The sequence below is a fragment of the Chanos chanos genome, chromosome 2 (assembly GCF_902362185.1).
Source record: "Chanos chanos chromosome 2, fChaCha1.1, whole genome shotgun sequence".
Lineage (NCBI taxonomy): Eukaryota > Metazoa > Chordata > Actinopteri > Gonorynchiformes > Chanidae > Chanos > Chanos chanos.
In genome coordinates, this window is record NC_044496.1 from 58,924,901 (window position 1) to 58,952,860 (window position 27,960).

General features: G+C 45.1%; 3 protein-coding genes across 3 annotated transcripts; 2 read left to right on the forward strand and 1 right to left on the reverse strand.

The window, feature by feature from the left end:
• Window positions 1-854: 854 nt before the first annotated feature.
• Window positions 855-5,136, reverse strand: hmgn6 (high mobility group nucleosome binding domain 6). The gene is made up of 6 exons (XM_030765874.1): window positions 5,000-5,136; window positions 4,009-4,035; window positions 3,851-3,880; window positions 3,469-3,516; window positions 3,241-3,363; window positions 855-1,658 (listed from the first exon to the last, which is right to left on the reverse strand). Exons 1-6 carry the CDS (start codon window positions 5,012-5,014, stop codon window positions 1,611-1,613), a joined length of 291 nt encoding a protein of 96 aa, XP_030621734.1. The 5' UTR covers window positions 5,015-5,136; the 3' UTR covers window positions 855-1,610.
• A 1,392-nt stretch (window positions 5,137-6,528) lies between these two features.
• Window positions 6,529-15,198, forward strand: sh3bgrl (SH3 domain binding glutamate-rich protein like). Its single transcript, XM_030765630.1, has 4 exons — window positions 6,529-6,728; window positions 13,048-13,233; window positions 13,689-13,769; window positions 14,497-15,198. The coding sequence occupies exons 1-4, from the start codon at window positions 6,684-6,686 to the stop codon at window positions 14,530-14,532; spliced, it is 348 nt and encodes a 115-aa protein (XP_030621490.1). The 5' UTR covers window positions 6,529-6,683; the 3' UTR covers window positions 14,533-15,198.
• Window positions 15,199-16,242: 1,044 nt separating this feature from the next.
• On the forward strand, window positions 16,243-27,795 carry LOC115805128 (sodium/hydrogen exchanger 2-like). The gene is made up of 13 exons (XM_030765608.1): window positions 16,243-16,381; window positions 16,571-17,257; window positions 18,199-18,393; window positions 19,631-20,094; window positions 20,384-20,634; window positions 22,558-22,775; window positions 22,974-23,170; window positions 23,295-23,384; window positions 23,755-23,825; window positions 24,737-24,892; window positions 26,315-26,411; window positions 27,076-27,207; window positions 27,334-27,795. Exons 1-13 carry the CDS (start codon window positions 16,243-16,245, stop codon window positions 27,793-27,795), a joined length of 3,159 nt encoding a protein of 1,052 aa, XP_030621468.1.
• Window positions 27,796-27,960: the final 165 nt, after the last annotated feature.

Consider the following 27,960-nt stretch of genomic DNA (forward strand, 5'->3'; position numbering starts at 1 on the left):
CTGCTGTTGAAGCCATTCCAGCAGTCCCTCCCCCTGCCCCAGGGTTTGAACTCTGGTCTGAAGCAGACAGCTTTCCTGCTGTGTTACAGCTCCTGCTCTGTAGTACTTACGCCTCAGTCACCTTTGACCTCCTCTTCATCAGAGGTCACCATTGGGCATAATGATGCACCTCAAACTCCTGGTCTATGTTCAGTGCTCACACACTCTATCCTATTCCTCGTGTGGGCTCAGATCAGACTTTTTTTTTAACCAGGAAAGCTGATCCTGGACCTGCTGTCAAGGGCAGAAACAGCCCTAAACTCTCTGCTGGCACCACACATGCCACATCACTAACGCGACTGTAACGGCCAGAGACAGTGTGGCCTGGAATCTGCTTTAACCTGAGACACCAGCACTGCCAACTCTTTCCCAGCTGTTCATCACACCACCTTCCCCTGCACACATCCGCCTCCTGCCTCTGGTTTCTCTCTGGCTCAGATCTGTGTGTTTCACTTGTTACCAGGAGAGCAAGCACTGGGATGAAGTCATATGTTTAAACAGTCAGACACAGCAAGGCTCGGTCCCACGTCAAAGACAGGGCTAGCGACTCTGCCACACAACACATGAAATCACGTCAGTGGTCTAGCACAGGGCAAGGCCCAGGAAACCATTGTGTTTGTAGCCAGTATTCATTATTAATAATTCAATAATGCTCATTCAGACATGCTGTTCTGAGCTGTGTGTTGACTGCTAAGCCCTGGGTGACAGCAGGTCACACCCTTTCCTGAATCACACTCAGGCTTTGGTCGGATTTGTCTGGAGACTGATTTTTCCTGAAAATGTTTCCTGAAAATAAAAAGATTTGCGAAGCCAAGTGAGGAAAACTCCCGAGGTTTTCTTTATTAAGAGACATCCAGAACATTGGAGAGGGTACACAGACACCTGCATACTTCAATAAATGTGAGAATTTCATCCTAAAAAAACGTCATTTAGAAAATCTCGTATTACTGCATGACCTTGAAGAAGCTGCTTTTGTTTTAACAAAATAAGTTTTTTTTTTCTTCTGCAGGGTGGGTTGAAAGATAGCTCCGCCCATGTAACTCCGCCCCGGAATGTTTACAGATGTTTTTTCCTATTCCTCTGATTTATGGACGATACACTGATGAACGAAAAAGAAATCTAAGACAGAAAACAGAAGCGTGAAGACTCACAGCACATACATAAGGTAAAAAAGAATCACTCATTACACGATAAAGCGTTAGGGAGGGACGGGAGGGGTTTGGGGGGGGGGGGGCGAATACAACACTCACAGCTCTAAAAGCAGGTATGCTCTTCCTACATCAAATAGGCTATCAACAATCATTAAACACCATTTAAAAAAGATTTTAGTGTGTTTGTCCCACTTGCAGACAATTGATATGACCACTGCAAGTCTGCAAGCTGCTCCTCTTTTAGCTTTTAGTTGTGCTAAAAATCAGTACTGAGACTTTTATAAAATCATCGATAAAAATATTCCTCTGTTAACAATATGCCTGGAGGGGCGGGCAACCATATGAGACCGCAGGGCTGTCTGGGGGAGGGGGCCTGTCTGGGGGTGGGCAGGAAGAGTGGTTTAACAGGAGGCAGTGATGCTACTCAGACTTGGGCTCCTCCTTGGATTCTGCTGGAGTCTCTTCAACCTGCACAGCGAAACACAGAAAAACATTAGCCTTACTGAATACACTACCCTAACACAACCTGCACTGAATACATTACCCCAACACTACCCACACTGAATTCACTACTCTAACACTACCCACACTGAATACATAACCCTAACACTACCCACACTGAATACACTACCCTAACACTACCCACACTGAATACATTACCCTAACACTACCCACACTGAATACACTACTCTAACACTACCCACACTGAATACATTACCCTAACACTACCCACACTGAATGCATTACCCTAACACAACCTGCACTGAATACATTACCCCAACACTACCCACACTGAATTCACTACTCTAACACTACCCACACTGAATACATTACCCTAACACTACCCACACTGAATGCATTACCCTAACACAACCTGCACTGAATACATTACCCCAACACTACCCACACTGAATTCACTACTCTAACACTACCCACACTGAATACATTACCCTAACACTACCCACACTGAATACATTACCCTAACACTACCCACACTGAATGCATTACCCTAACACTACCCACACTAAATGCATTACCCTAACACTATCCACACTGAATACATTACCCCAACACTACCCACACTGAATTCACTACTCTAACACTGCCCACACTGAATACATTACCCCAACACTACCCACACTGAATACATTACCCCAACACAACCTGCACTGAATACATTACCCTAACACTACCCACACTGAATACATTACCCTAACACTATCCACACTGAATGCATTACCCTAACACTACCCACACTAAATACATTACCCTAACACTATCCACACTGAATGCATTACCCTAACACTACCCACACTGAATACATTACCCTAACACTATCCACACTGAATGCATTACCCTACCACTATCCACACTGAATACATTACCCCAACACTATCCACACTGAATGCATTACCCTAACACTACCCACACTAAATACATTACCCTAACACTACCCACACTGAATACATTACCCCAACACTACCCACACTGAATACATTACCCTAACACTACCCACACTGAATACATTACCCCAACACTACCCACACTGAATACACTACCCCAACACTACCCACACTGAATTCACTACTCTAACACTACCCACACTGAATACATTACCCCAACACTACCCACACTAAATACATTACCCTAACACTACCCACACTGAATACACTACCCTAACACTACCCACACTGAATGCATGACCCTAACACTACTCACACTGAATACATAACCCTAACACCACCCACACTGAATACATTACCCAAACACTATCCACACTGAATACATTACCCCAACACTACCCACACTAAATACATTACCCTAACACTACCCACACTGAATACACTACCCTAACACTACCCACACTGAATGCATGACCCTAACACCACCCACACTGAATACATTACCCAAACACTACCCTAACTGCTAAAATAATAATGCACATAAATATTAACATAACGTGCAAATGGTGTGTAAGGTAAATTGTACAGTGTGAAGCTTTGATATGCTTAAGCACACTGTGAGATATGACACAGATTTGGAGACGTACTGCATTGGTCTTGGCCTCGCCGTTTTCTGAGTGGTTCTCCTCATTGGCCTCAGGTTCCGTGCTCTCCTTGGCCTTCACCTTGGTCTTCTTCTCCTCTTTCTTGTCATTGACGGCTTTGTCTTTCTGTGAGAGAGACTGTCACTTCATCACTGAGGTTCACTTAAGTCGCACACAGAGAAACCAGTGTTGAGGGAAAGCAGGGCTAGGAAGTGGGAGACTCTCTCTTACCTTGGCTGTCTTTTTGGGTTTTGGTTCAGGTTTGGGGGGAGCTGGTTTCTGTGACCACAAACATAAATTACAATCATAACTTCACTGACACGTGTCCCGTAGAACTGAAGAGCCAAAAAAACTCAGAAACACAACAAAATCTACTCCACAGGTCCTTCACGAGTTCACAGCGACTGTTCATGTGTGGATTATGATACAATTATACTATTAAAATTCCTATAAAATGACATTTCGATTAACCTCTCAACAAACATGTGTGCCTATGAAGTGTATAATTAGAAAATGAATGCTCGTGGAGGACACAAATGAATTACGTGAATGTATTTTTCAGAATTTGAAATATTAGGTGAACAAAATTTTTTCATATATTTGTTCTTCTCACCGCAGATAACCGCGCAGATCTCCTCTGAGGCTGGAACAGAAAGGACGAAATAGCAGGTGGTTAAGAAAACTCAGATGCACTCCAGAAATCTTCAGTAAACAGTAAGAAACATTAAAATAATAACACAAATACTGGAGAGCAGTAGTGATAGCACATACCTCCTCCTTTGCATCTCCATCAGCTCCCTGGAAAAAAACAAAAACAGACTGGTTGTGCCTTCATAAAATTAAATCATTTATGGTGTTAAACGACTTGTTCTTTCATATTCTGTATGAAACCGTAGGTGTTGTGTTCGCAGATTTCACTATCCTTGATCGCCTACAGGCCAAACGAGGCATTACAGCAGCGGTCTAGAGCACATATATGCGTGACTTATAACGGTGTATTGCCAAAAATACTTACATCTTTCGGAAATATTGTACACGTTCAAAAATAAAACGTAATTTCTTTCAACAAAAGGGTCGGAGACGAAAAGGTTCGGCGTCACCTCACACAACCTCTACTAGTCGTCCAACACTGGACAACCAACCCTTGTGTCAAATTTTTTAAAAAATGGGAGGGAGATCTGGGATAGGGGGAGGGGCTGGGTAAAAAAAAAAACACTACATTGCCATCTGGCGTGCAAAGTCTGCTATTGCAGCCATCTGCCGACACGAACAAAGAGAAAAATTTGCATTTGTATCTCTTTTGGGCGACGAAGGCGTTTTCTTACAAACGTCATTAAAAGAGTATAGTCTATGACATTTTTTAGAGTCGTATTGCAGTTTGTGTCGGGGCTTGATTTGATAAAAGAACCATTTGTTCTTGACCATTTTTCACAGTGGCTTGTCGGGGTAGCAAAGCATGGCTGCTTGAGGTTTACCAGCATGGAGACCAAGCTAGATTTGAGACTCCACAGAAGAGGGGTAGACTGCTTCAATGATACTTGTTCAAAAAGCGAAACATGCAATATGGCAGATTTTTATAATACAATAAACACGCATTTTTAGAGTAAATACTTTGATATATAAGATATATTTAAAAACAAAGGGGAGTCTAATTAAATCTTCGATGTAATGATGGCTTCACAATAAACTGCGAGCTATGAATAGCTAGCTACGCTTCTCTGATTTCAGGTGAAACTATCTGCAAAATCAGTGAACTACATACCTTTCTCTTGGGCATGTTGGATTCCTGAAGGGTTTCTTTAAAATACCACTAATAGGCAGTGTTTAGGTGGCGAGTTCTCTGCATATAATACGCGAATGTCTCCGTATACTAAATACAGTAGTAAACACACAGGAACATTAAAGCTAGTGGTTGAATGGGGGGAGGGGTGCGGCCAGGACGTGATTGATGCGTGCTAAGCCAATCGGTGCTTGCCATTTGAGAGTCACAGATGAAGAAGAACATCCAAGCCGGTATTTTTCTTTACGCGCGAACTGCTCATTGCATGGGAGGGTAAGCATTAGGAAAATAATCTATTCTCAAGGATACCTCTCTGGATGTGCGTCTTTCGATAATGTTGAATCATTTTGCTTACATAGTCATTCTGAGATCACGGCCATCGAGTAAAAATTAGTTTACAGACACCCAAAGCCTTTCATTATTTGATGATGACCCTTAAGTAGAAAAGGAAAAAGGCCTACATAGGTAAATTCCTTGATTAAATTTGGGTCCAAAATGGCGTCCTTGTTGCCCGGTGCATATTTGTCGGTCGACATTGTCAAATGCAGGCAGTGTCTGTACTGAGTCAGGAAACAATGAGTGATGACCGAGCTCTCCACATACATCTAACGTCACCACTTACCCACCAGCGTAAAGATAAGGTTCTCCGAGCGGTCGAGTTAAGACATGGTGTGTTACAAATTCTTAAAAGAACCTAAAAGTACGATGAACGATGGACAGGTTCACAAATAATACAGCCCAACATTTACCACAAGCCAGAGAGCTGTGATCCTTTTACGGGGATCTGTGCAGGCAGACAGATCTCGGGGTTTGTCTGACACCAATGCTACGTCAGAGTTTTTTTTTTCTCCAAAATCTCCAATTGACGATAATTAATAATTATTCGCTTATACCAGTAAATCTGACACTAATAATGTCTCGCGTGTAATAACAAAGTTCGACATTTAAAGAAAATCTTACAAGTTTAAGCGCAGATGGGGTAGAGGATAGATGAAGAATTTACTTCTTCCTCCGCTGGAGGGTGCTGTGCTATTTGCAGCAGCTCTCTCCTACCTCAGTTCACTGTACTGTAGCTACAGAAGGAAGCGAGGATTTTAATCAAGTTTTACCATTGAGTGTAATTATGTGTAGCTGTATGTATATACTATACAACTGTATGTATGTACTATACAGCTGTGGTCATTTCAAATGCTCAAATGATTAAACAGAAGAAAACCACCAGAGCAACTGACAAGATGGACCGGTTATGACAATTCATGGTAACAACTAGTTTCACTTGAAACTGTCAAATTACTCTTTCGCCTGCAGCGCGTTTAACAGGATCGCCCCCATGATCAGTCTTTGTTAGGATGTGTAAATTGAATGTCTTATCGACCTTATTAATGCAGAATACTAGTTACTAACAAGTAATTTAGCTATTACACACCTTGGTTGTTTGAGGCGAAAGGGGCGGAGTAGGGAACAGAGGCGGGGGAACTGTGAAGTTCGTGAAGGGCTTGAGAGGAAAGCTTTGCGCAGATTCTTTACGCTGCAAGATTTCAAATTCACCCCCAAGTAGGCATCAGATTCCTTTACCAATTTACTGTTAACAGACTGCATCTAGTGATTCCCCGGGAGCACCATTTGTTTTTAGACATCATCCTCGTCTCACAAGGATTTATAAAAGATGGTGATCAAAGTTTACATAGCATCGTCATCTGGATCGACCTCGGTAAGAGCGTTTATTGGCAAAACACCCAACAATAAAAAAGTCTAAGCGCCGTTGTGAAATGATTAAATTATGCATTGGCAGATGTCGCTTAATTATTGTCAGAGCGGAGCACGGACAACAGAGCGTCGGTCTTTCTCGGTGAGGGATAGTCTATTGTAAATACAGCCTATTGTAAACTGGGGGTCGTTGCAAGGCGTCTTGCTGAATTTTTACACATATTTCACATCTTAATATTTCTTTGCTTTCACGCCATCTGCACAACTGGGATTACAACTAGTTTTCAGTGTAGGGGCATCCCGCAATCTCATCCTTTGTCCGTTTGGTGTTTTATTTTGTGCAGATGCCATAGAATGCTGTGTAATGGGCTCTCGACGATCGCCCCTTTCTTGCTGTCATCTTACGGAGCAGCTGCATAGGAAGTAGAGGAATAGCGCTCAATAAATAATTCTAAATAAGGAGATGTGGCAAGTTCTCTCTCTCCCTCTCTCTCTCTCACTGTGCACGTTAAACCACTTCCTGATCTATGAGTGTGCCTGGCACTGTTACCAGAGCACAGGCCAAGGGAGAAGCGGAGAGGTCGCTAGTTTTGTTACTTTGTATTGGTGTAGAGCAAACCAATTAAAATGCTCCGCCGGTGTGTGGAGAGGAATTCACTGATGTCACGTTTGAACTAGTGCGTGAAGGTGTCCGTTTCATTTATCTAAAAGTCGTGTCAGAAAGCGGCTTTAAAGGCATAAGAGCATTTGTCCTTACGCATCATTATTGATCTTTGTCTAATCCCTCACGAACAGGGGCATCACTGGAATCAGACGCAGATGTCATTTTGAGTCCTGCTTCCTGGGTGGCTCCTCTCAGTCACTGGAAGTTGAGGGGTGATGCTATGCTCCGAGTACTTACGTAAGATCAGTTACACATCAGCTCGCGATCTGGCCAAATACGCCATATGGGAGCTCTGTTAGTTGAGAGGTCAAAACGCGAAGAAAACCAGAGAAGGCAAGACTATTTTTCGTGTGGCCCATTTGTGTCACCTAAGTTGGGGAGTGAACCTAACAAAGGAAATCATCTGTTAGCAGCAGGAGCACGCCTCTTTTTTGGTAGTTTTGATAAAAATGAGATTCTCCTCAACACGTATTGGCCTGCCCTCTATCCTCTAACGATGACATCAGTGTACAACGCCTCCAAGATCCACAATGGCATTATTATCATTATTATTATTATTATTATTATTATTATTATTATTATTCTCAGTAGTAGTATTAGTATTAGCGTTGTTATTGCAGTGTAGCAGTGCCTTGTTTGGCTGGTGTTTGAACCAACATAAGATATGGGAGATGGTGTGTGTTTGTCAGTTCTCTGTGTGATACAATACACGTTTTCTCATCATACTCTGTTCTGCATTATGCATGACGAATTGGCTATGTTAACGTGGAATTCTGGGAAAGACAGGGGCTGAAATCATGTTCTATTCAAACCAATGCAAACACATGTTTTCTCTTCCCTAGGCTATTTGGAACACACACAGATCGCCTGAATGTATACAGTTACTGACTATTGTAGTTGTATAGAGTATTGTAATTCAGGCTTGAGCTTTGACCAAGCTCTGTAGCATACAGCTGTCAGTTTTTTGCTGTTGTTTCTTTGTTTGTTCTATTTATTACTCTGTCTAACCGTAAATTAAACTCTGGACGTATCATTCTGATTAAATGTACTTTACAGAAAACTCACCCTTTGAACATTGTCCTTCACAGTAACTGAATCATATCACCCACATGCAGCACACCACTCCTATGATCCTGGAGTTTTGCCATTGAAACACATCCATTCTGCTACATTCTGCACTTTAACTCTGAAAAACCTGATTTCATTAGTGCTGCATTGGGCAGAGTCAGCTCCGATAAACAAAAAATGACCTAATATTTACAGAGAGAGACTTTGTGTGCAGACTTTCATGGAGTGAGTGAAAGAAAAGCAGTTGTTGTGTGAGTAGTATGCTGTGTGTTTTTGACTATCAGAGACCAAGTTCATTATCTCCAGTGCCAAGGTCAGATGCAGAGATGTGTCCTGAACAAAACAGTTTCAGTTTCCCAGCATAAGACAGGGTTTATGATGGCAATGTGTGTATTACTTAATCTGGGTCAGATGTTTATGACTGAACAGGAGACAAACACCCAGTGATTCACGATATAACCTGTCAGTCCTGTGAAGTCACAATATCCATGTCAGGTCAGTGACGTAAAGTTCACGTTCACCTCGCTGAGCATCTTCTCTGCAGCTGACCATGTTCCTAGTGTTGAGACCATGTTTCCTTACACTATTTAAACTCTGACAAACTCACCCCCTCAGTCTGCAGGCCTGTGCCAGTCTTCCCCTGTGCTGTCTCAGACAGGGCATTTAACAGAAGCAAATTCAGGGCCCTTAGGTTCCAGCTGCAGGCACCTGCAGGGAGAGAGGGTTGGATTCAGATACGGAGCATTAGCCTGTTTTTCTAAAACTGTTGACCCCATTTCTCTGAAAGGCGTGTGTTTTTTGGATTGACGCCATCTTCATGGTCCTTCAGTGCATCATTCCATTTTACTACCTCCTCCCTGGCCTGCTTTCATATTACCAAATATCTAATAACTTAGCGATCTTTATACACACAGAGGGGACTTTTCTGAGGTTGTAATAGAGAGGAGACATAAAGTTTAGAACAGTTATATGTTAGGGAGTGGTGGGCATGGCAACGCTCTCTGTTCCAGTCTGTTCCAGTGTGTTACAGTCTCTTACAGTCTCTTACAGTCTGTTACGGTCTTTTACAGTCTGTTGCAGTGTGTTACAGTGTGTTCCAGTCTGTTCCAGTGTGCGTTTGTTCAGTGTTTACTCTCTGTGTTATAGCCCTGCGCTCATTCCTCCGTCAGACCTCATAGCTCCTTTCAGAGAGACTGTGATTGTTTGATTTGCATAATGAGGAAGAACTTATCAGATTATTTTTATTTATTTATGTTTCACTTTAACCCAGTCATCAGTGCACTCATCATGTGTCATAACCATGACAACACATCTTTCATTTTGAGTAGAATCAGTTCTGGAGTTTGGAGTTGGTTACATGTGGAGTTTGGAGGTGGTTATCTTTGCAGTGTTGAATTGAGCGGTGAAAGGCTAAGCATGATAAATGTTTAATGATCTCGGTGTTTGTTTTTCTCTGCCCAGAGGAGCAGTGTTGCTGGCCATTACTCATGATCAGTATTGATTATATTTCAGTCCTTTGTCTCTCTGTGTGGTTTAACCAAGTGCGCCAGGATTAGACCTGTGTGTCAGTGGTTGTCTGGGGAACACGCTGTGTTATCACACTCTGAAACATCTCTGCTGTTCTCCTGATGAGAGAGGATCAAACTAAAAATTATAAACAGGTGAAACAGCAATGCTCTTGTCTAGTACAGCTGTCCCAAGAGACTGTGCTACTGATCAGTCAGTCATTAACTACTGAAGTTTCAGGGACTTTACGGAGCGTCTGTTTCATTGCCAACGACCTGCTGTCTGTTGGTAAGAGGGCAGGTGTTGTATTATTATTAGTATTGTGAGAGGGCAGGTGTTGTATTATTATTATTATTGTGAGAGGGCAGGTGTTGTATTATTATTAGTATTGTGAGAGGGCAGGTGTTGTATTATTATTATTATTGTTGTGAGAGGGCAGCTGAAATAAGAGTGGTCTGCAGTCGCTCTGTCTGTTTCTGTAGGAATGTAGTTTAACTTATTATATCATCAGCCTGTCTCTCCTCAGCCTGTCTCTCCTCAGCCTGTCTCCCCTCGGCCTGTCTCTCCTCGGCCTGTCTCTCCTCGGCCTGTCTCTCCTCGGCCTGTCTCCCCTCGGCCTGTCTCTCCTCGGCCTGTCTCTCCAAATGTAACTGATTAAGGACCATACGTGCTACGTGATGTTTGTTGCCCCAGTTTTGAGTTGGTGTGTGGCATTTGTACGCTGTGCCCAGGGCCAAATCTGACAGAGAAAAGGGCTCGTAGTAGAATGAGAGCTCAGAGTGGATGGCCTTTGGCTCTTCTCCCTTCCAAATGAATTTAGCTTGGCTTTGGTACAGTGGGCGTTTAGTCAGGCAACCCTCTCAGGAAAAGTTGTGTAATGTGCCCTCTGCTAATGGTGCTACCTGTTTCCCAGCATTCCATAGGCCACAGAGGCACAGTGCAGCTGTCAGCTGTTTTTACATAAACGTCTTCCATACCTCCTGAAATGGCAAATCCAGACAGGGTGAGTTTGCATACACAAATCCAGACAGGGTGAGTTTGCATAGGCAAAACTGCTGTGCTCTAAGGATCGCCCTCACTGGACTGCCCAGACGCATGACAAACCTATCATTCATGTTCATGAAAATCCCTGCGTGAGTGACCCTCAGTGTGCAGGAGTGGTGTGTAAACCGACAGGTATGAAACAGTTTTTGTCTGTTATGTCAGTGAAGGGAGAAAGGCTCCCGCTGAAGGTGAGGAGACGGCTCTGAGTTTCCCGGGCTTAGGGTCACGCTGTGTTCCCCTGTATGTTCGGAGGATGATATGAGGTATTTTAGAGTTGAGGGAGGCTGGCCTTGCCTTGCATGTCCATATTTGGTGTGTGTTTGACCTACTCCCTCCTCCTCTGATAGAGTCTGAGCAGATCGTCTGTTTCCGTGTCTCCATCTACGGTCATTCTTCTTCCTCAGAGTCCTAGACATGCCTTGCTCTGCAAACCAGTATCCAGTGATCACACCACTGGGCCTCTGCTTAGATTCAGCCTAGGATCAGCTTTCTAAACCCTTTTAATGGGCCTCAACCCTATGATGTCACGAAAAGAGGGGAATACTGTGAAGCTAATCTGTGGCAGTTTGACTGTTGTTGTCTAGTTTGACTGTTGTTGTCCAGTTTGATTGTTGTTGTCCAGTTTGATTGTTGTTGTCCAGTTTGACTGTTGTCCAGTTTGACCGTTGTTGTCTAGTTTGATTGTTCTTGTCCAGTTTGACTGTTGTTGTCCAGTTTGATTGTTGTTGTTCAGTTTGACTGTTGTTGTCCAGTTTGATTGTTGTTGTCCAGTTTGACTGTTGTTGTCCAGTTTGATTGTTGTTGTCCAGTTTGATTGTTGTTGTCCAGTTTGACTGTTGTTGTCCAGTTTGATTGTTGTTGTCTAGTTTGATTGTTGTTGTCCAGTTTGATTGTTGTTGTCCAGTTTGACTGTTGTTGTCTAGTTTGACTGTTGTTGTCCAGTTTGACTGTTGTTGTCCAGTTTGACCGTTGTCTAGTTTGATTGTTGTTGTCCAGTTTGACTTTCCTCTGCAGACCTGTCTCTGTCCTGACCGCTGTCTGAGTTTTATCTCTAATTCTGATGATAATTCTTGCTTTCCGCTGTGCATTCCACCACGCAGAGTTATTCATCTGACGTGCACTGCACATTCCTCCACTCCCACCATCCAAACTTCCCCCAAATCATTTGGTCTCGTCGTCGCAGGGCAGGGACAGCTGGACTGAGTTTCACAACAGACTGTTAGACTGTGTTGGGAAATACAAGAAGGGCTGTCGGTTAAATAACTCAATTTGTTAACGCTGAAGCAATCACGGCAGTAATATGTTTTGTCCACTCTTGTACCAAAGACTGCTCCAGAGTGCAGCAGCTACAGTTCAAACATATGTCTGCATTTTGCAAAATTTGGCGCATTGTGTGACGTCATAACATTAGTTATGTGTACAGCTGGATTACTGCCCTTGTATACTTATAAAATGCCAAGACTGTAAGGTGAGATAAGAAAAGCACAAAAAATTCGTCATTTGCTACGTCTAAAGCTGTCAGGTGTTTTTAGCGTAGACCTTTCCTCTGCACTTCAAACTTCCCAAAACCTCAGAGATACACCACTGCTCCACTGAGCACAGGGAAAGCTGCTCGTCTGAAAGGGGCTCAGACAGCTCCCCACGGTCCAGATCTAAGGTTAAGCAGCTAGTCTGAGATCAGTTGTGACATTTTGTAAAAATGTATAAATGATGGAAATGGATGAGGAAAACCGGTCTCAGACCTGCTGCTGCTCTGCTGGATGACAGGAAGTTATTGAGAAGTGAGATTTAAAACCAGATCCTGAAAAAGAGAAACTAAGAACTATGAAACTTCCTGTAACTCACAAAAGAGCTCACAGAAGTGAAAACAACTTGTCATGCAACCTTAAAAAAAAGCCTCTTGACAAGGCTCTGTATATACTGTTAGACAGTGAAGACAGTCAGCCATAGGACCCTCCTAAAATCGATCTGTCTGGTGTCTGGTGTCTCGCTCCAGTCTCATTCTCACCCCTTCCTCTCACTCTGTCCTTCTCTCACTCAGATCAAGAAACAGCAGCAAGATGTCATGGGCTTCCTGTCAGCCAATAAGATTGAGTTTGAAGAGTGTGACATTGCGGCCAACGAAGAGAACAGGAAATGGATGAGGGAGAACGTTCCAGAGTCTTCCCGGCCTGCGACGGGGAACCCCCTCCCCCCTCAGATCTTTAACGAGGAGCAGTACTGTGGGGTGTGTGCTACTGCAGTGGGACACACAGACTACCATACATTCACATTCACTCTGAGGATGCGTGAATCAGCCTTGCTCCGCTGTTTATTAGCAGAATATGTTTCTAGTTGATGTTTTGAGGTGACTGTATGCACACATTCACGGCCTGGAGCCTCAGGGCAGCGGCTTGCATTGAGTTCCACAGACAAAGAGGTTTTTGGCTGCAGGACAAAAAGACCTGCTCCTACAGGTCCTGCCTGCTCTCCTTTATATGTGTGACACACACGCACAGACGCTAAATGTATCCGGTTCTCAAGGGGGGGCTGCCTGGGTGTTCTCACAGACTAGGACACACCAGCACAATATCACATTTACAGTGCTGAGGCTTCACCGGTGAACTTTGGCCTTGAATGGCATTTAATGAGTGAGAAATTTACTCGAGCAACACACGACATTTTGTGACTCTCTCTTTGCAGAACTATCAGGACTTCTTTGATGCCAGAGAGGATAACGCTGTGTATGCATTTCTAGGTTTGACTGCCCCTCCTGGTTCAAAGGTACGTGTGCCACAGAGAGAGTGTTCAGTGTTCATTCTGACATGTCGCACACACACGTCTGCACACACAGGGATGGAGCCAAGCTTGTTAAGAGAGATGGGAGGGAGGGCGGCTGCCCTGTGGGATTTGGAAGCCTGGCTGTACCCCACTGAGGCTGGACACGCTAATGACCCTGTGTAGTCCCGCTGTTAATGAAGCCGCCACTCTGAAATGCCATGATCACGCCTCAGTGGGCACGGCGACATTCCACACGCTCCAATTCCTCCCTCACTCTCTCCAACAGATCTCAGATCAGCACTGCCGAGCTCACTCGTCATCTTTACCATTTTGAGAACAATGTTACAGCTGACCTCAGGCCAGCTGCCGACTGAGATGGTGGCTAAGCTGGCTCTCTCTCACCCCCTGTCATGTTGGTGTGGAAGCGCAGTGGGTGTGGTGTAGTGTCCCTTAGGGCTTGATGTCTGCAAACACTAATTCAGGAGCAGCGCTCATGGCCCTGTATCAGACTGACTCTGTCTGTAAAGGCTAATGGAGTTTCAGCGGCTAAGAGCGAATATCTGTCCTCATAAATGATCTCAGTGCTTCTGATACTTAATGTAGCTTTAAGTGAACCAGTGTTTCAGTCATATCTCCAAATGACACTGTTTTTCTCATCAGTAAACGAGACCATAAGTGTTAGTCTCGCATGAATCGTGAGGTGAGTTTTAACCCTTTCTTCTCTCCTCAGGAGGCGGAGGCACTAGCCAAAAAAGAGCAGCAGTAGTCTCTGGTGCTGCATCGAGAGTCCAGTGCTTTCCGGGCCTTTCCACGTAACCATGACACGTCTCTTTAGTCAACATTCCTCTCTGACAAATCTGACTATTCAGTCAGATGGGTACTAATGGCCTTCATGATTGCCTGTCCTTAAGACAATATGAAGAACAAACTTTGGTGTATAATTTGTGCATACCTGTTAACAGGAATACGTAGCATGGAATGTCTAGACCTGTTAAGGACAGCATTGTTTGTAATTCGAGGACAGATCACACTCTCTTTTGCTGCATGTCTAAGCACAAAGCCTGCCATGTACCACTCCTTAACGTTTGTTTATGAAGTATCTCTCTCTCATTTACTGTCTATAAGGTGCCAGCTGTAATGTCCTGTTCAGTGCCTATTATAACATTATACACACAGTGTGACTAATGCTATTCTCCTGAGGACTCTTGTCCTGTCCCCCAATCCCAAGTTTAGTCATTAGAGCAGTAATGGCCATGTATCCTCGTTAAGGGCTATTCATTATAATGACACACTATGTGGCCTATATGAACATCAGCCATCAGCTCACACAGGGCTGGACATAGTAGTCTGAAATGTGGCATTTTTTACTTTGACATACGTTTTTGACTTTTACGCTTTCATTGTCCCCTGTTTTTGTGTTTTGTATTAGTGCAGATTGTTTTGTATTTGATGAGCAAAAAAAAGAATATGCCAAAAATTCTAATAAATGTTTTGTTAAAGGGTGTTGTTTGTTTTCTCTCTCTGTCTATGGTCTCTGGTCTCCAGAGCCAACGTAACACAGTGATTAAAAAAGAAAGAAAAAGAAATAGTGGAGAGCCATGGAAATGTCTGAAGAACTCTGTACAGATGAAATAGTGGAGAACCATGGAAATGTCTGAAGGACTCCGTACAGATGAAATAAGATTTTGGAGAAAATGCACATCTGCAAAAACAGCTTGACTGGGTTTCCATGACCTTTAGCTTTCATTAGCATTAGCAGTGGGAAGTTCTCAATTTCCATTCATTTTTTTGATCTAAAAATACTCAAGCATGGACAATATCAAGACAGAATGATTGAAAATATCCATATAACGTACATGTTTCTATATGATCGCGTGAGAAAAGTGGAGAGCATTCTGAGAAATCAATAACAGATGAGTCCAACAGACAAGAGAAAGAAGGCCCCAGTGTTCAACCCCATTCATTTAGAACATTAATAGAAATGACTCTGATAAAGTAATGAAACTAAAACTTGGTTTAAAGCCAAACATGCTGTTTTAGGGACAGATGATTGTTCACTGATAGAGTGATAGGATGAAGCACAGTTTGATCAGTCTTTGACCACCGTTACACGAGGACCCACGTGATGAGTGTGAGGTGAATTTGGAAATTAAACCGTGTTAAAACAATGTCGACCGACCGACACTTTTTGGTTGTTTTTTAAAGTGTTCTCCTCACTCCTTTCGAAACCAACTGGAAATTACCACGTAAAATTCATTTCCCACCATAAGCTCAGCCCTGTGTGAGCTTCAGTTCCCGTTCCTGAAAAACAAAAGGAGATGTTCTTCAGTAACACACACACTACTGCCTTTCACTTTCCTGAGTCTCTCACTTCAGAAGAACAGAGGCAGCTGTAACAGCAGAAGTGCAGAGGAATCCAAAACAGTTCTGTCCAGTGTTTCTGACCAGGCTGATATTTCGGCTGGCCAGACCGAGCATGCTGGGAGAGACTTTTTTACAGGTGTTTGGCTACGGAGAGGATGATGATGACACATCTTCATCACGGCTGAGCGGCAGCAGCAGCCGGCACTCTTCTTGCTCCGCTCCGGACGCGCGCTTTCCGTCAGCGGTGAGAGGTAGGAGTGTCCTCCGTGGGGTTTGAAGAACGGCAGAAACAGAAACCCTTGTTTTAGCTGTGCTACACACCATACAGTTCATCTCATATTGTCTAGCTCATAACAGGATAATATTTCAATGTCAGGCACTTATAATCAATACACTAAATTGAAATCAACATTAATTTTACAAATCTCTCGCTCTGTAAGAATCAGCCAAGATCCACGGATCCGTTATGGTCCAGAGAGTGGAGTCTAGTGCGGTACCTCGCCAAAGTCAAGACTTGCAGCTCTCCAGCTTTGAGATGACTCAGAACCAGGGCCAGGCGTGGTCCCCCTCTCAGCACCGCAGTGGCTGCTACAACGACCTGCAGATGAGGAAGAATGCCTCGGAACTGCTTTCCCTGCACCTGAACCCTGAGGACATCCAGTTTGGTCTGACCCAAGACACACAGGACTCAGCGCCCCAGCAGCTAAGGCTGGTACCTCCTGGGTCTGGGGCCCTGCATGACGACGGCTACATGGTGATGGACAGCAGCATCACGCCGCTCGGTGAGCCGATGACCAACTCCATGCTTAATGTTTACCTGGACCGGAAACTGCAGGAGGTGTACAGTCAGTACCTGCAGGAGCAGCTGGCGTGTGCGGATTCTTCCCCGGGCTGCAGCCTGCTGCCTCCACTCCCTCAGCCCAGCCCAAAGCAGCGCAGTCAGATGCTGGGCCTGGAGCTGGGCCTGGAGCCAGACACGTCACACAGCATCATCAGCTACTTAAACACCCAGCGAGGGTCTAGCCGACCAGAGAGCTCTCACTTCAGCTCCCCTGTCCTACGGATCTCAAACGCAGAGCAGTCGAAGAGCTCAGGGGAACACAGAGAACACGTCAATCACTCCATCAGCTCATTTTTATAGGGAAACCTCCAAACATCCCTTCATCATTGATTGTTATCGGAGCTTCCTTATATACATATACATATCTATCTATGTGTCTGTCTGTCTGTCTGTCTGTCTATCTATCTGTCTGTCTATCTGTCTGTCTGTCTATCTATCTGTCTGTCTGTCTGTCTGTCTGTCTATCTACGCACACAGACACACACACACACACACACACACACAGGCACACACACATATATATTATGGGCAGTGCTGAGGGTGGAGGTGGCAGTCTCTGTCACTGCTGTTAACATGTTATGACATGGAATTAATCCTAAATTAGTTAATCCTTAATGTCAGGCCTCTCCTGACAGGCAGCTTCAGGCACTGTGGCAGTGTGTGAGTCCATTTTCTTTCTCATATAATAGCTTTGACAAAAAGAGACCGACAATTATAAAACAAGCCCTGAATACTATGGTGTCAGTCACAGGGGGAGATTAACGGGGATCTGTATTGGAAAATGTGTGTGTCTGCCATCTGCTGTTCTCTTTGGCTAATGTACATTGGTAATAAACTGTTGTTAAACCTGCCTTTTGAATTTTGTCCCTACGTGGTGAGTCCTCCATCGTGTGATTCTGTGTCTGCTGTGAGACTTAATTGTGTGCTGACCGCCTTTTACACAGTCTGAGCTGAGTTTGTTCAGCTCCACTGTTTGGTGTAGCTCCCCTTTAAAAGCCTGTCACAGATGACTGGGTCACAGTGCTGGATCAGGGATTCCTGTGCACATTAGTGTTGAGTGTGTCCATTAGCTGTGAAGCCAGGCTGTGTTGTAGCAGGGTGGAGTGTTGAAAGAGAGCGGTACACACACAGACTTCGGCCCTCCCACTCTCCTGTCTTACCCCAGCCTGGCCGCACCAATGCTGAGTGTCCTGCTGCCTCTCTCCCTGGCTTGCCTTGTTCTCACAGGTCTATCCACTGCGCTGACCTCCAGTCAGGACCCCTTACATCCACAGCTGAACCGCAGCGATACGATTCCCAGTGGGGATCATGCCCGAGCTGTGCGCCCGGTGCCTTTACACATCTTCGACGTGGACTACCACCACGTCCAGGCTCCATTTGAGATTGTGCTCTGGATCATGCTGGCGTCGCTGGCTAAACTGGGTGAGTCCTGCTCTCCTCTGGAAGGAGACTGAAAAGCAAACGGTCCATGACTCTGACAACCACTGGTTTTCCAGCACAGCTAAAAAAGTCATACTTGTTCACTGACGGCACTGATTTTAGAAATATTTGTCAATGCATTTTAACACCACATGGGTTTCATCTCAATGGCATTTAAACAACTTACCATAAAGGGTTTTTTGTTTTTACCGGCATCGTATTTGAAATGACTTTGAAATGACTTTGTGAGCAGAGGCTGTTGAGTTTTTCCTGTTCAGATCACAAAACCAGTGTGATGGCTGTTCCTCATGGGCCACCCCTCAGTCAAAAATGTCTGCAATAGACATAACATACCATTTTACCATTTTACACTAACATGCTGTATCAATGTTATTTTACATTAACATACTGCATCGCAGGTATTAAATGCCATTTTACACTAACACACTGTTTCACAGACATAAAATGCCACTTTATACCAACACGCTACATCACAGGCATACTGTGTCACAGACATACTATTTCACAGATGCAAAACGCCATTTTACACTAACATGCTGTATCACAGACATACTGTATGACAGACATAAAATGCCATTTTACATTGACATACTATGTCACAGGCACACTGTATCACAGACATAAAATGCCCATTTTACACTGATATACTATTTCACAGGCACACTGTATCACAGACATAAAATGTCAAAGACATAAAATGTCCAAAACTACATCAGGGACTGCTGAATGGGGTGGGCTGAAACAATAACTAGCCAGTTGAAAAAAACAACAGAGCTAGTTACCAAGTGCAAGCTGAGTAGGCATGTTCATTTAATGCTAGGCTAAGTGAGTAGCTAGCTGCTAGCTAAGCTATATGGACATGTTATCATGTGGACACACTCTGCGCTTCCTCTCTTCCTCTTTTCTGTTCTCTCTTATTTTGACCTTGTTACGTAGCATTACCTACACAGCCTCTGGGGCCAGGTAACTGCTGATCATTTAGCCTTCATATGCAGGTGCTTTCTGCTTGTTGAGCACCGAGAGCTCTCTGTGTGTTGAGTAGTGGTGGATGTGGGTGTGCATGGCCAGTCTCTGGCCAGTGCCATTCATTTGACAATCTGAGAAACTCAGGCCACTGATGTTTGATTTTAATGCCAGTTGATCAGCAGCCGTCGCCAATCCCTGTGCCCTTTTTAATGCCCGTCTGGTTCATCCCAGAATGTCTTTTCTGTCCATTCAGGGTTTAATTGGTCCGGGCGGATCCCGGCCCTGGTCCCCGAGAGCTGCCTGCTCATCATGGTGGGCTTGCTTGTGGGCGGGGTCATCTATGGTGTTCGCCATACGGCCCCGCCCGTTTTGAGTGCCGACGCCTTCTTCCTGTATCTCCTCCCACCCATCGTGCTGGACGCGGGGTACTTCCTTCCGGGCCGGCTGTTCTTTGAGAACCTGGGCACTATCCTGTGGTACGCGGTGTTCGGTACGGTCTGGAACGTCCTGGGCATCGGCGTCTCGCTGTATGGACTGTGCCAGGTGAGCAGCTGGGGTTTGGAGGAGATGAGTCTCCTCCACTGTCTCCTGTTCGGCAGCCTCATCGCCGCCGTGGATCCCGTTGCCGTGCTCTCCGTGTTCGAGGAGATCCAAGTCAACGAGCAACTTCACATCCTGGTGTTTGGAGAATCGCTGCTCAACGATGCTGTCACAGTGGTGAGAGGACAACACTATTTCCCTTTTGCATTCACCTCCTGTCACACTTAATAAGGTTAATAAGGTCAATAAGGTTGGAAACAGATCCATATCATAGGATTGTCAGTTACAGTGAGTGTATTTTAGATTGGACCTGAACACAGGCTAGAGGAGGGTCGACCTGAATGATGTACCCAAACACAGCTGATGCTTTGGCTCACACTGGCTCTTACACCACCTGTGATGTCAGACGAGCCTGGTGATCGTACTCAGGCACACGCATCATCGCTCTCCGTCTCCGTCTCTGCAGGTCCTTTATAAGCTGTTTGAGTCCTTCCTGCGTCTGCCCGCCGTGTCCGGCGTGGATGTGCTGGCCGCCGCTGGTCAGTTTGTGCTGGTTGGTGTGGGGGGGCTTTGTGTGGGCCTGTTTTTCGGACTGGTGGCGGCTCTGACCACGCGTTTCACCGCCCGGGCTCAGGTCATCGCGCCTCTGTTTGTCTTCTTGTACAGCTACCTGTCCTACCTCACCTCAGAGATGCTGCACTTTTCAGGAATTATGGCGTAAGTTCACCTCACAAACAAACACAACTCATCCATTTCCCTCTGTGCTCAACCCCTGTGGATCTGAGGAGGCAATGACCCAAAAAGACTGGACCTCCAGGAAATGCAGGCCCAAAACATAACACCACAAATCCATCACAGAGCTTAAGGCTTTGAAAGGCTTGTGTCATATGTTTTTTTTTTGGTTGTTGTTTATACTGGTTGTGAACTTCTCTTTCAGTGAAATGTAAGACAGTGTCTCAGGAAACCTGAATTTAAGAGCTCCACTGAAAACAACAACAACAACAACAACAACAACAACAACAACAATAGCACTCAGTTATTTTTCAAATCTGTGAAAATTACTGTCCTCACGTCCCTGAGGCCACATACAATACGTACCAAAATGCCAGTATTGAACACCTGTCCTATAGTAAATATTTAACTCTTATTCTGTGCTAAGTATTTTGTTGATCATTTTTGTGCAAAACTAAGAGATTCTTGCATGACATGGGAAGACCACAAACTTGTCTGAGCAGAAATATATTCAGTTAAAATAGCTACATACAGTGCTAACCACAGGCAGTGGTCAGCGTGTTGTGTGTTAAACCCACAGTATTTGTGCAGTATTGCAGAATGCAGGCTGCAGTGGACCACTGTGCACAAAAAAAGTAAACAGTGTCATAGTATCTAAACATGGCATAGGCAGGTTCATAACTGACCTCAGAACAGTGTAGGCAGGTTCATAACTGTCCTCAGAACAGCGTAGGCAGGTTCATAACTGACCTTAGAACAGCATAGGCAGGTTCACTAATGAGAGTCAGAATAAGAAGCTCTCATAAACGGGCATTCCTCAGTGTGGCCGGGAGGAGTCTGTGTGTTATCACTTAAATATCTATTGTCTATTGGGGGTTTAGTGTGCGTCACCTGCTGGCGCTGGGCCCTACTGTACCTCCCGTAGCCACGCTAGTGACTGGGACTGAACACCATATGTTCAGTAAAGACTAAATGTTTAGTTGTGTAGTATTGACCAAAACCAACACAGGGGTCCTATAAAACTGTTCTTACAGCTTCTCAAAGGTCCAAACACACATCTGACAACAACACACCATGGGAATTCTGGGAAGGGAGTGTAACTGTAGGCTTCGTTATGTGTCTTCGACATTCATTTTCAGGATATGGTTAAACCCACAGTAACTGACTTCCTGTGGTCTTCAGTCACACGCAGCCAGACACAGTCACACGCAGCCAGACGCAGTCACACGCAGTCACCTTACCTCCCTCTCATTGCCTCTGGGTTAACACTGTACTGTTCTGTTCAGTTGTCTCTACCTAGCTGTGCTATTAACCAAATAGGACTTTCCAGTTTTTTTAACACAAAAGAAAGTAAAAGATTATGAAAAAAAAAATTATGTTATTTTAACAAAACCTCACTTTACACTGAACTATCTTTGATGAAACTTCACTTTTCACTGAACTACCTTTAACAAAACCTCACTTTACACTGAACTACCCTTAATAAAACCTCCTGAACTGCCTTTGTAGACACAAATATCAGCAGACCAGAGCTGTTTCTTCTGGCACTGACTCACCTGTGTGTTCTGTTCTGTTGTTGAGCTGCCCCCTTGTGGTCATACCTCACTTTGAGAATATAATTATGACAGACATACTGTGTGACTCTCTGGTAATGTGACTCTCATGGTTCAGACTTAACTACAGTATGGATCCATCACTGTTATGTATTGAGGTTAGATAAATGTGTAATCTGAGTCTGGAGCAATGGATTGCAGTGTTCTTACCTGTGTCATAGTCCATTTCTCTGATAGTCCTGTGGTGTGTCAGTGATCAGTGATATGGTTGTGATGAATCAGTGTTTTATAATGTATTGGTACAGTGCTCTGACGAGTCTGGGTTTTGTGTTTTTGTGTTGTGTATTGGCTCCAGTATTGTAACCTGCGCGGTGTCAATGAAGCAGTATGTGGAATCTAATGTCTCAGAGAAGTCTAACACCACCATCAAATACTTCCTGAAGATGTGGAGCAGTGTGAGTGAGACACTCATCTTCATCTTCCTGGGCGTTTCCACCATCCAGACCATCCACATGTGGAGCTGGGCCTTCGTCACCTCCACTCTCCTCCTCTGCCTCCTCTGGAGAGCCCTGGGTACCTCCCTCGAGGCCTTGGGTGGTGGAGCCATCCTAGCCCCATCCTAGTCATCACCTGCTTCATCACCTGCTTCATCACCTCCTCAATTACCTGCAGCAAGCGCTTACTAGTTAACATGAAAAATCTTCTCTTCTCTTCTCTTCTCTTCTCTTCTCTTCTCTTCTCTTCTCTTCTCTTCTCTTGTCATTTCTTTAGGTGTGCTTCTTCTCACTGCGGTAGTGAACAAAGTCCGGCGGAATATTGTCACATTCAGGGACCAGTTCATCATTGCCTATGGTGGCCTGCGGGGGGCGATCTGTTTCTCTCTGGCCTACCTTATCGATGACTTCCCTAAGAAGAGACTTTTCATCACTACCACTATTGTGGTTATACTCTTCACTGTGTTTGTGCAGGTATGGGCAATGACGTCTTCTCACATCAGGATTTAACACAGTATGAGGCATTCTTTACAGTCAGAGATGTTTTTAAGTATGTCTCCCACTGTCTCTTGCTGTATGTGTGTGTGTGTGGTGTCAGGGTATGACCATCAAACCACTGGTGGAATTGTTAGATGTCAAGAGGAAGAAAAGAGCTTTGCCCACTGTCAGTGAGGAGATTCACAGCCGTGTGAGTCTCAGACCTCCGTCTTCAATCATCTGCCTCTGACTCTCACTCTGACTCTCACTGACTCTCTCTGACTCTCTCTGACTCTTTCACTCTGACTCTCACTGACTCTCTCTGACTCTTTCACTCTGACTCTCACTGACTCTCTCTGACTGAGACTCTTTCTCTCTGACTCTTTCTCTCTGACTCTCACTGACTCTCTCTGACTCTTTCACTCTGACTCTCACTGACTCTCTCTGACTCTTTCACTCTGACTCTCACTGACTCTCTCTGACTGAGACTCTTTCTCTCTGACTCTTTCTCTCCGACTGTGTCTTAATCTGATTCTGACTCCGTTCAGAGATGCCACAGTGACCCGTTCTCTTCTCTACAGCTCCTGGACCATTTGCTGGCAGGGATGGAGGATGTGATTGGCTACTGGGGACAGCACTACTGGAAGGACAAGTATGAGTCCAGTACAATATAAAACTGCTGACAGCACTAACTAGTCATGCAGGGAGAGTGACTGGTGTGCGGCACAGTTAAACATAGCCCGATGCCTTTTAATCTTTGTGTTGAGAGCTTGATCAGTCCACAGCCTCAAGTAAACGTGCAAAGAAATCGACAGACCAGCAGAGGGCGATATGGACCCTTAAATGTCATTGCGCTGCTGTGCAGATTGGCAAAGAATCCCAAAGATTTAAAATAGCACTTTTTAAACTAATTCTTTATTTAAAAGCTGAAGCATTAGTTATATTAACACAAACGCTGATGCCTCCTGTATTACAAAGCCTGTCTCCTGTCTTTATTACTGTGTCTTAAAGTTCCAAGCATCAGAATTTCCACGTACAGAATTAATTCCACAGGAGGTGTGTGTATGTGTGTGTGTGTGTGTCTCTCTCTCTCTCTTTCTCTTTCTTTCTCTCTCTCTCTCTCTGTTGGGCCACACATACTACTCCTGAGATACCAGTGATCCTGACTCCTATCGCCCTGTGGACCGATCCATCCTGGTATTATCATCTTTCATCCCCCTGTCAGCCTCCTGTCAGCATCGCCATCCCCTTTGTTCATGCCCCAATTTACTTTCAATTGTAACTGCCCACGTGGTCGGCACCTATTGCACACCTGTCTGGCCAAGGAGGGGTCTCCTCTCTCTGTGGTCCTTCTCAAGATTTCTCCCATTTTCCCATTTCCCTCTTGGGTTTTTGGGGAGTTTTTTCTTGCCCGCCATGAGGATTAAGTCAGGGGGTGCCGTCCTGCTTTGATTTGACTGTTGTGGCCTGTAAAGCCCTTTGAGACTGTAAACAGTGATATTGGGCTCTAAATAAACTTGAACTTGAACTTGTATGTGTGTGTGTGTGTGTGTGTGTGTGCAGATTTGAGCAGTTCAATAATAAGTATCTAAAGAAGTTTCTGATTCGTGAGGACAAACAGCCCAAGTCGAGCATCGTGCTGCTCTATCAGGAACTGGAACGCAGAGAACAGAATGGAGAGGAGGATTCTGGGAGAAGAGAAAGAGGGAGAACTTTATCGTGAGACAGACATGTGGTCAAAACACACACATCAACAAACACAGACACACAGATCAACACACATGTAGTCAAGACACATTTACATACACACAGCATCATATTGAAAAATGATGAAGTTCTGAGTGTCAGTGCTTCTGAGTGTCAGTGTTTGTGAGTGTTGAGTTTTGTAAGTGGTAGGGTTTGTGAGTGTTGAGATTTGTGTCAGTGTTTGTGAGTGTTGGGATTTGTAAGTGGTAGGGTTTGTGAGTGTTGAGATTTGTGTCAGTGTTTGTGAGTGTTGGGATTTGTAAGTGGTAGGGTTTGTGAGTGTTGAGATTTGTGAGTGAGCGTCAGCTTGAGTGTTGGTGTTTGTGAGTGTTGGTGTTTGTGAGTGTCGGTGTTTGTGAGTGTTGGTGTTCTTCAGTGTTGGATTTGTGAGTGTTGGTGTTCTTCAGTGTTGGGTTTGTCAGTGTTAGTGTTTGTGCGTGTTGGTGTTTGAGAGTGTTGGTGTTTGTGAGTGTCATTGTTTGTGAGTGTTGGCTTTTATGATTGTTGGGGTTTGTGAGTGTTGGGTTTGTGAGTGTCGGTGTTTGTGAGAGTTGGCATTTATGAGTGTCAGTGTTTGTGAGTGTTGGATTTGTGAGTGTCAGTGTTTGTGAGTGTAGGTGTTTGTGAGTGTCAGTGTTTGTGAGTGTTGGTGTTCGTGAGTGTTTGTGTTCGTGAGTGTTGGTGTTCGTGAGTGTAGGTGTTTGTGAGTGTTGGGTCTGTGAGCGTCAGTGTTTGTGAGAGTTGGCATTTATGAGTGTCAGTGTTTGTGAGTGTTGGATTTGTGAGTGTAGGTGTTTGTGAGTGTTGGGTTTGTGAGCATCAGTGTTCGTGAGTGTAGGTGTTTGTGAGTGTTGGGTCTGTGAGCGTCAGTGTTTGTGAGTGTTGGGTTTGTGAGTGTTGGTGTTCGTGAGTGTAGGTGTTTGTGAGTGTTGGGTTTGTGAGTGTTGGGTTTGTGAGTGTAGGTGTTTGTGAGTGTTTGTGAGTGTCAGTGTTTGTGAGTGTCAGTGTTTGTGAGTGTTGGTGTTCGTGAGTGTTGGTGTTCGTGAGTGTAGGTGTTTGTGAGTGTTGGGTCTGTGAGCGTCAGTGTTTGTGAGTGTTGGGTTTGTGAGTGTATGTGTTTGTGAGTGTAGGTGTTTGTGAGTGTTGGGTTTGTGAGTGTTGGGTTTGTGAGTGTAGGTGTTTGTGAGTGTTGGGTTTGTGAGTGTTGGGTTTGTGAGTGTAGGTGTTTGTGAGTGTTGGGTTTGTGAGTGTTGGGTTTGTGAGTGTAGGTGTTTGTGAGTGTTGGGTTTGTGAGTGTAGGTGTTTGTGAGTGTTGGTGTTTGTGAGTGTTGGGTTTGTGAGCATCAGTGTTTGTGAGTGTTGGGTTTGCGAGTGACGGAGTTCGTTATGACACAGGGAGGAGAGTCAGGGCCAGAGCAGGACTTTACTGCCTGAGGAGATGGACAGCATCCGAAGGATCCTAACCACCAACCTGCACAACTTCAACAGTAAGGTACAAAAATCACTTCTCTCTGTGTGTGTATGTGTGTGTGTGTGTGTGTGTGTGAAGGTTATAATTGTTTTCCATTTTCAAATTCATTTTTATTTTGATGTCTGTGTTCAGTCTGAATTTCCGTTTAGTTTTAGTTAGTTTCATCAGTGGTTTCATTAGTTTCAGTTTAGTTTTTATTTCACTGACTCATTTCTATTTCGTTTTAGTTTATTGTAGTTCAGTTTTAGTTTTAGTAATTTTAGTCAACATTTCAGGACTAAACTTAACTCACATATGTGATACATTTGTTTCAGACTGAAAGCCTATTAATACACATAAAAGGCAAGAACACAGTTAAATGTTTCAGCCATTTACGTCAGGCAAACAATATGACCTGGGTTCTCACAGTCAACCCGACCACTTTAGTTAAGTTTGTCACTCACGCTGCGTCTCACTACATCTTTTTCCATGAATAGCGTGTGTTCCCGCTGACGGTTTTAGTTTTACGTTGGGTAGAAGAGCGAAAGCCGAATGCAGATGCAGATAGACAGGTACAGGCCCTTTGAGGAGATGCAGTCCTCAGGGTATGTCTGGGTGCTGGTTCTCACAGGAAGGGGTCCTGTACCTCGCACGTGTGGTTTCTGATCACACTGCATGTGTGTGTGTGTGTGTGTGTGTGTACCAGCACATCACTGCCTACAGCAGACACACCCTTCACCAGGACTTCACGGTGGACCGTAATGGGAAGAGCTGCCTGGGCCGTCAGCCAGGCCTGGGGGAGAGATGTCTGGGCAGCATACAGACACCCAGTGGACAGGTACACTAAAAGCCTCCCCCCTAACAGCTCCCCTGTGCTCTCACAGCCCCGCCTTCTCACAGTCCCACCCTCTCACAGCCCCGCCTTCTCGCAGTCCCACCCTCTCACAGGCCCGCCCTCTCACAGCCCCGCCTTCTCGCAGTCCCACCCTCTCACAGGCCCGCCCTCTCACAGCCCCGCCTTCTCATAGCCTCGCCCTCTCACAGCCCTGCCCTCTCACAGCCCCGCCTTCTCACAGCCCTGCCCTCTCACAGCCCCGCCTTCTCACAGCCTCGCCTTCTCACAGTCCCGCCCTCTCACAGCCCCGCCTTCTCACAGTCCCACCCTCTCACAGCCCCGCCCTCTCACAGCCCCACCTTCTCACAGCCTCGCCTTCTCACAGTCCCGCCCTCTCACAGCCCCGCCTTCTCACAGTCCCACCCTCTCACAGCCCCACCTTCTCACAGCCCCGCCTTCTTGTGGCCCCGCCCTCTCACACACCTGCCCTCTAACAGCTTCTGTGCTTTAACAGCCCCGCCCTCTAACAGCCCCGCCTTCTCACAGCCCTGCCTTCTCGCAGTCCCACCCTCTCACAGCCCCGCCCCCTAACAGCTCCATCCTCTCACAGCCCCCAGCCTCTCATCCCACGCCCTCTAACAGCCTCACATTCCAACCCCCCCCCTGCCCCCCCACCCTGTCAGATCTCACAGCTCAAATGACTGAGTGCTTTGCAAGCCTGTGGCTGCAAGAACTAAATACATATCATGGAAATTT

Coding starts and splice junctions, on each gene's coding strand:
- hmgn6 (XM_030765874.1), bottom strand. Junction 3,881..4,008: donor ATGGAGATGCAAAGGAGGAG/GTATGTGCTATC, acceptor TTTCTGTTCCAG/CCTCAGAGGAGATCTGCGCG. Junction 3,364..3,468: donor AACCCAAAAAGACAGCCAAG/GTAAGAGAGAGT, acceptor TCTCTCTCACAG/AAAGACAAAGCCGTCAATGA.
- sh3bgrl (XM_030765630.1), top strand. CDS start 6,684: ATGGTGATCAAAGTTTACATAGCATCGTCATCTGGATCGACCTCG. Junction 6,729..13,047: donor CGTCATCTGGATCGACCTCG/GTAAGAGCGTTT, acceptor TCTCTCACTCAG/ATCAAGAAACAGCAGCAAGA. Junction 13,770..14,496: donor CTGCCCCTCCTGGTTCAAAG/GTACGTGTGCCA, acceptor TTCTCTCCTCAG/GAGGCGGAGGCACTAGCCAA.
- LOC115805128 (XM_030765608.1), top strand. CDS start 16,243: ATGCTGGGAGAGACTTTTTTACAGGTGTTTGGCTACGGAGAGGATGAT. Junction 20,635..22,557: donor CACTTTTCAGGAATTATGGC/GTAAGTTCACCT, acceptor TATTGGCTCCAG/TATTGTAACCTGCGCGGTGT. Junction 24,893..26,314: donor GAAAGAGGGAGAACTTTATC/GTGAGACAGACA, acceptor GTTATGACACAG/GGAGGAGAGTCAGGGCCAGA.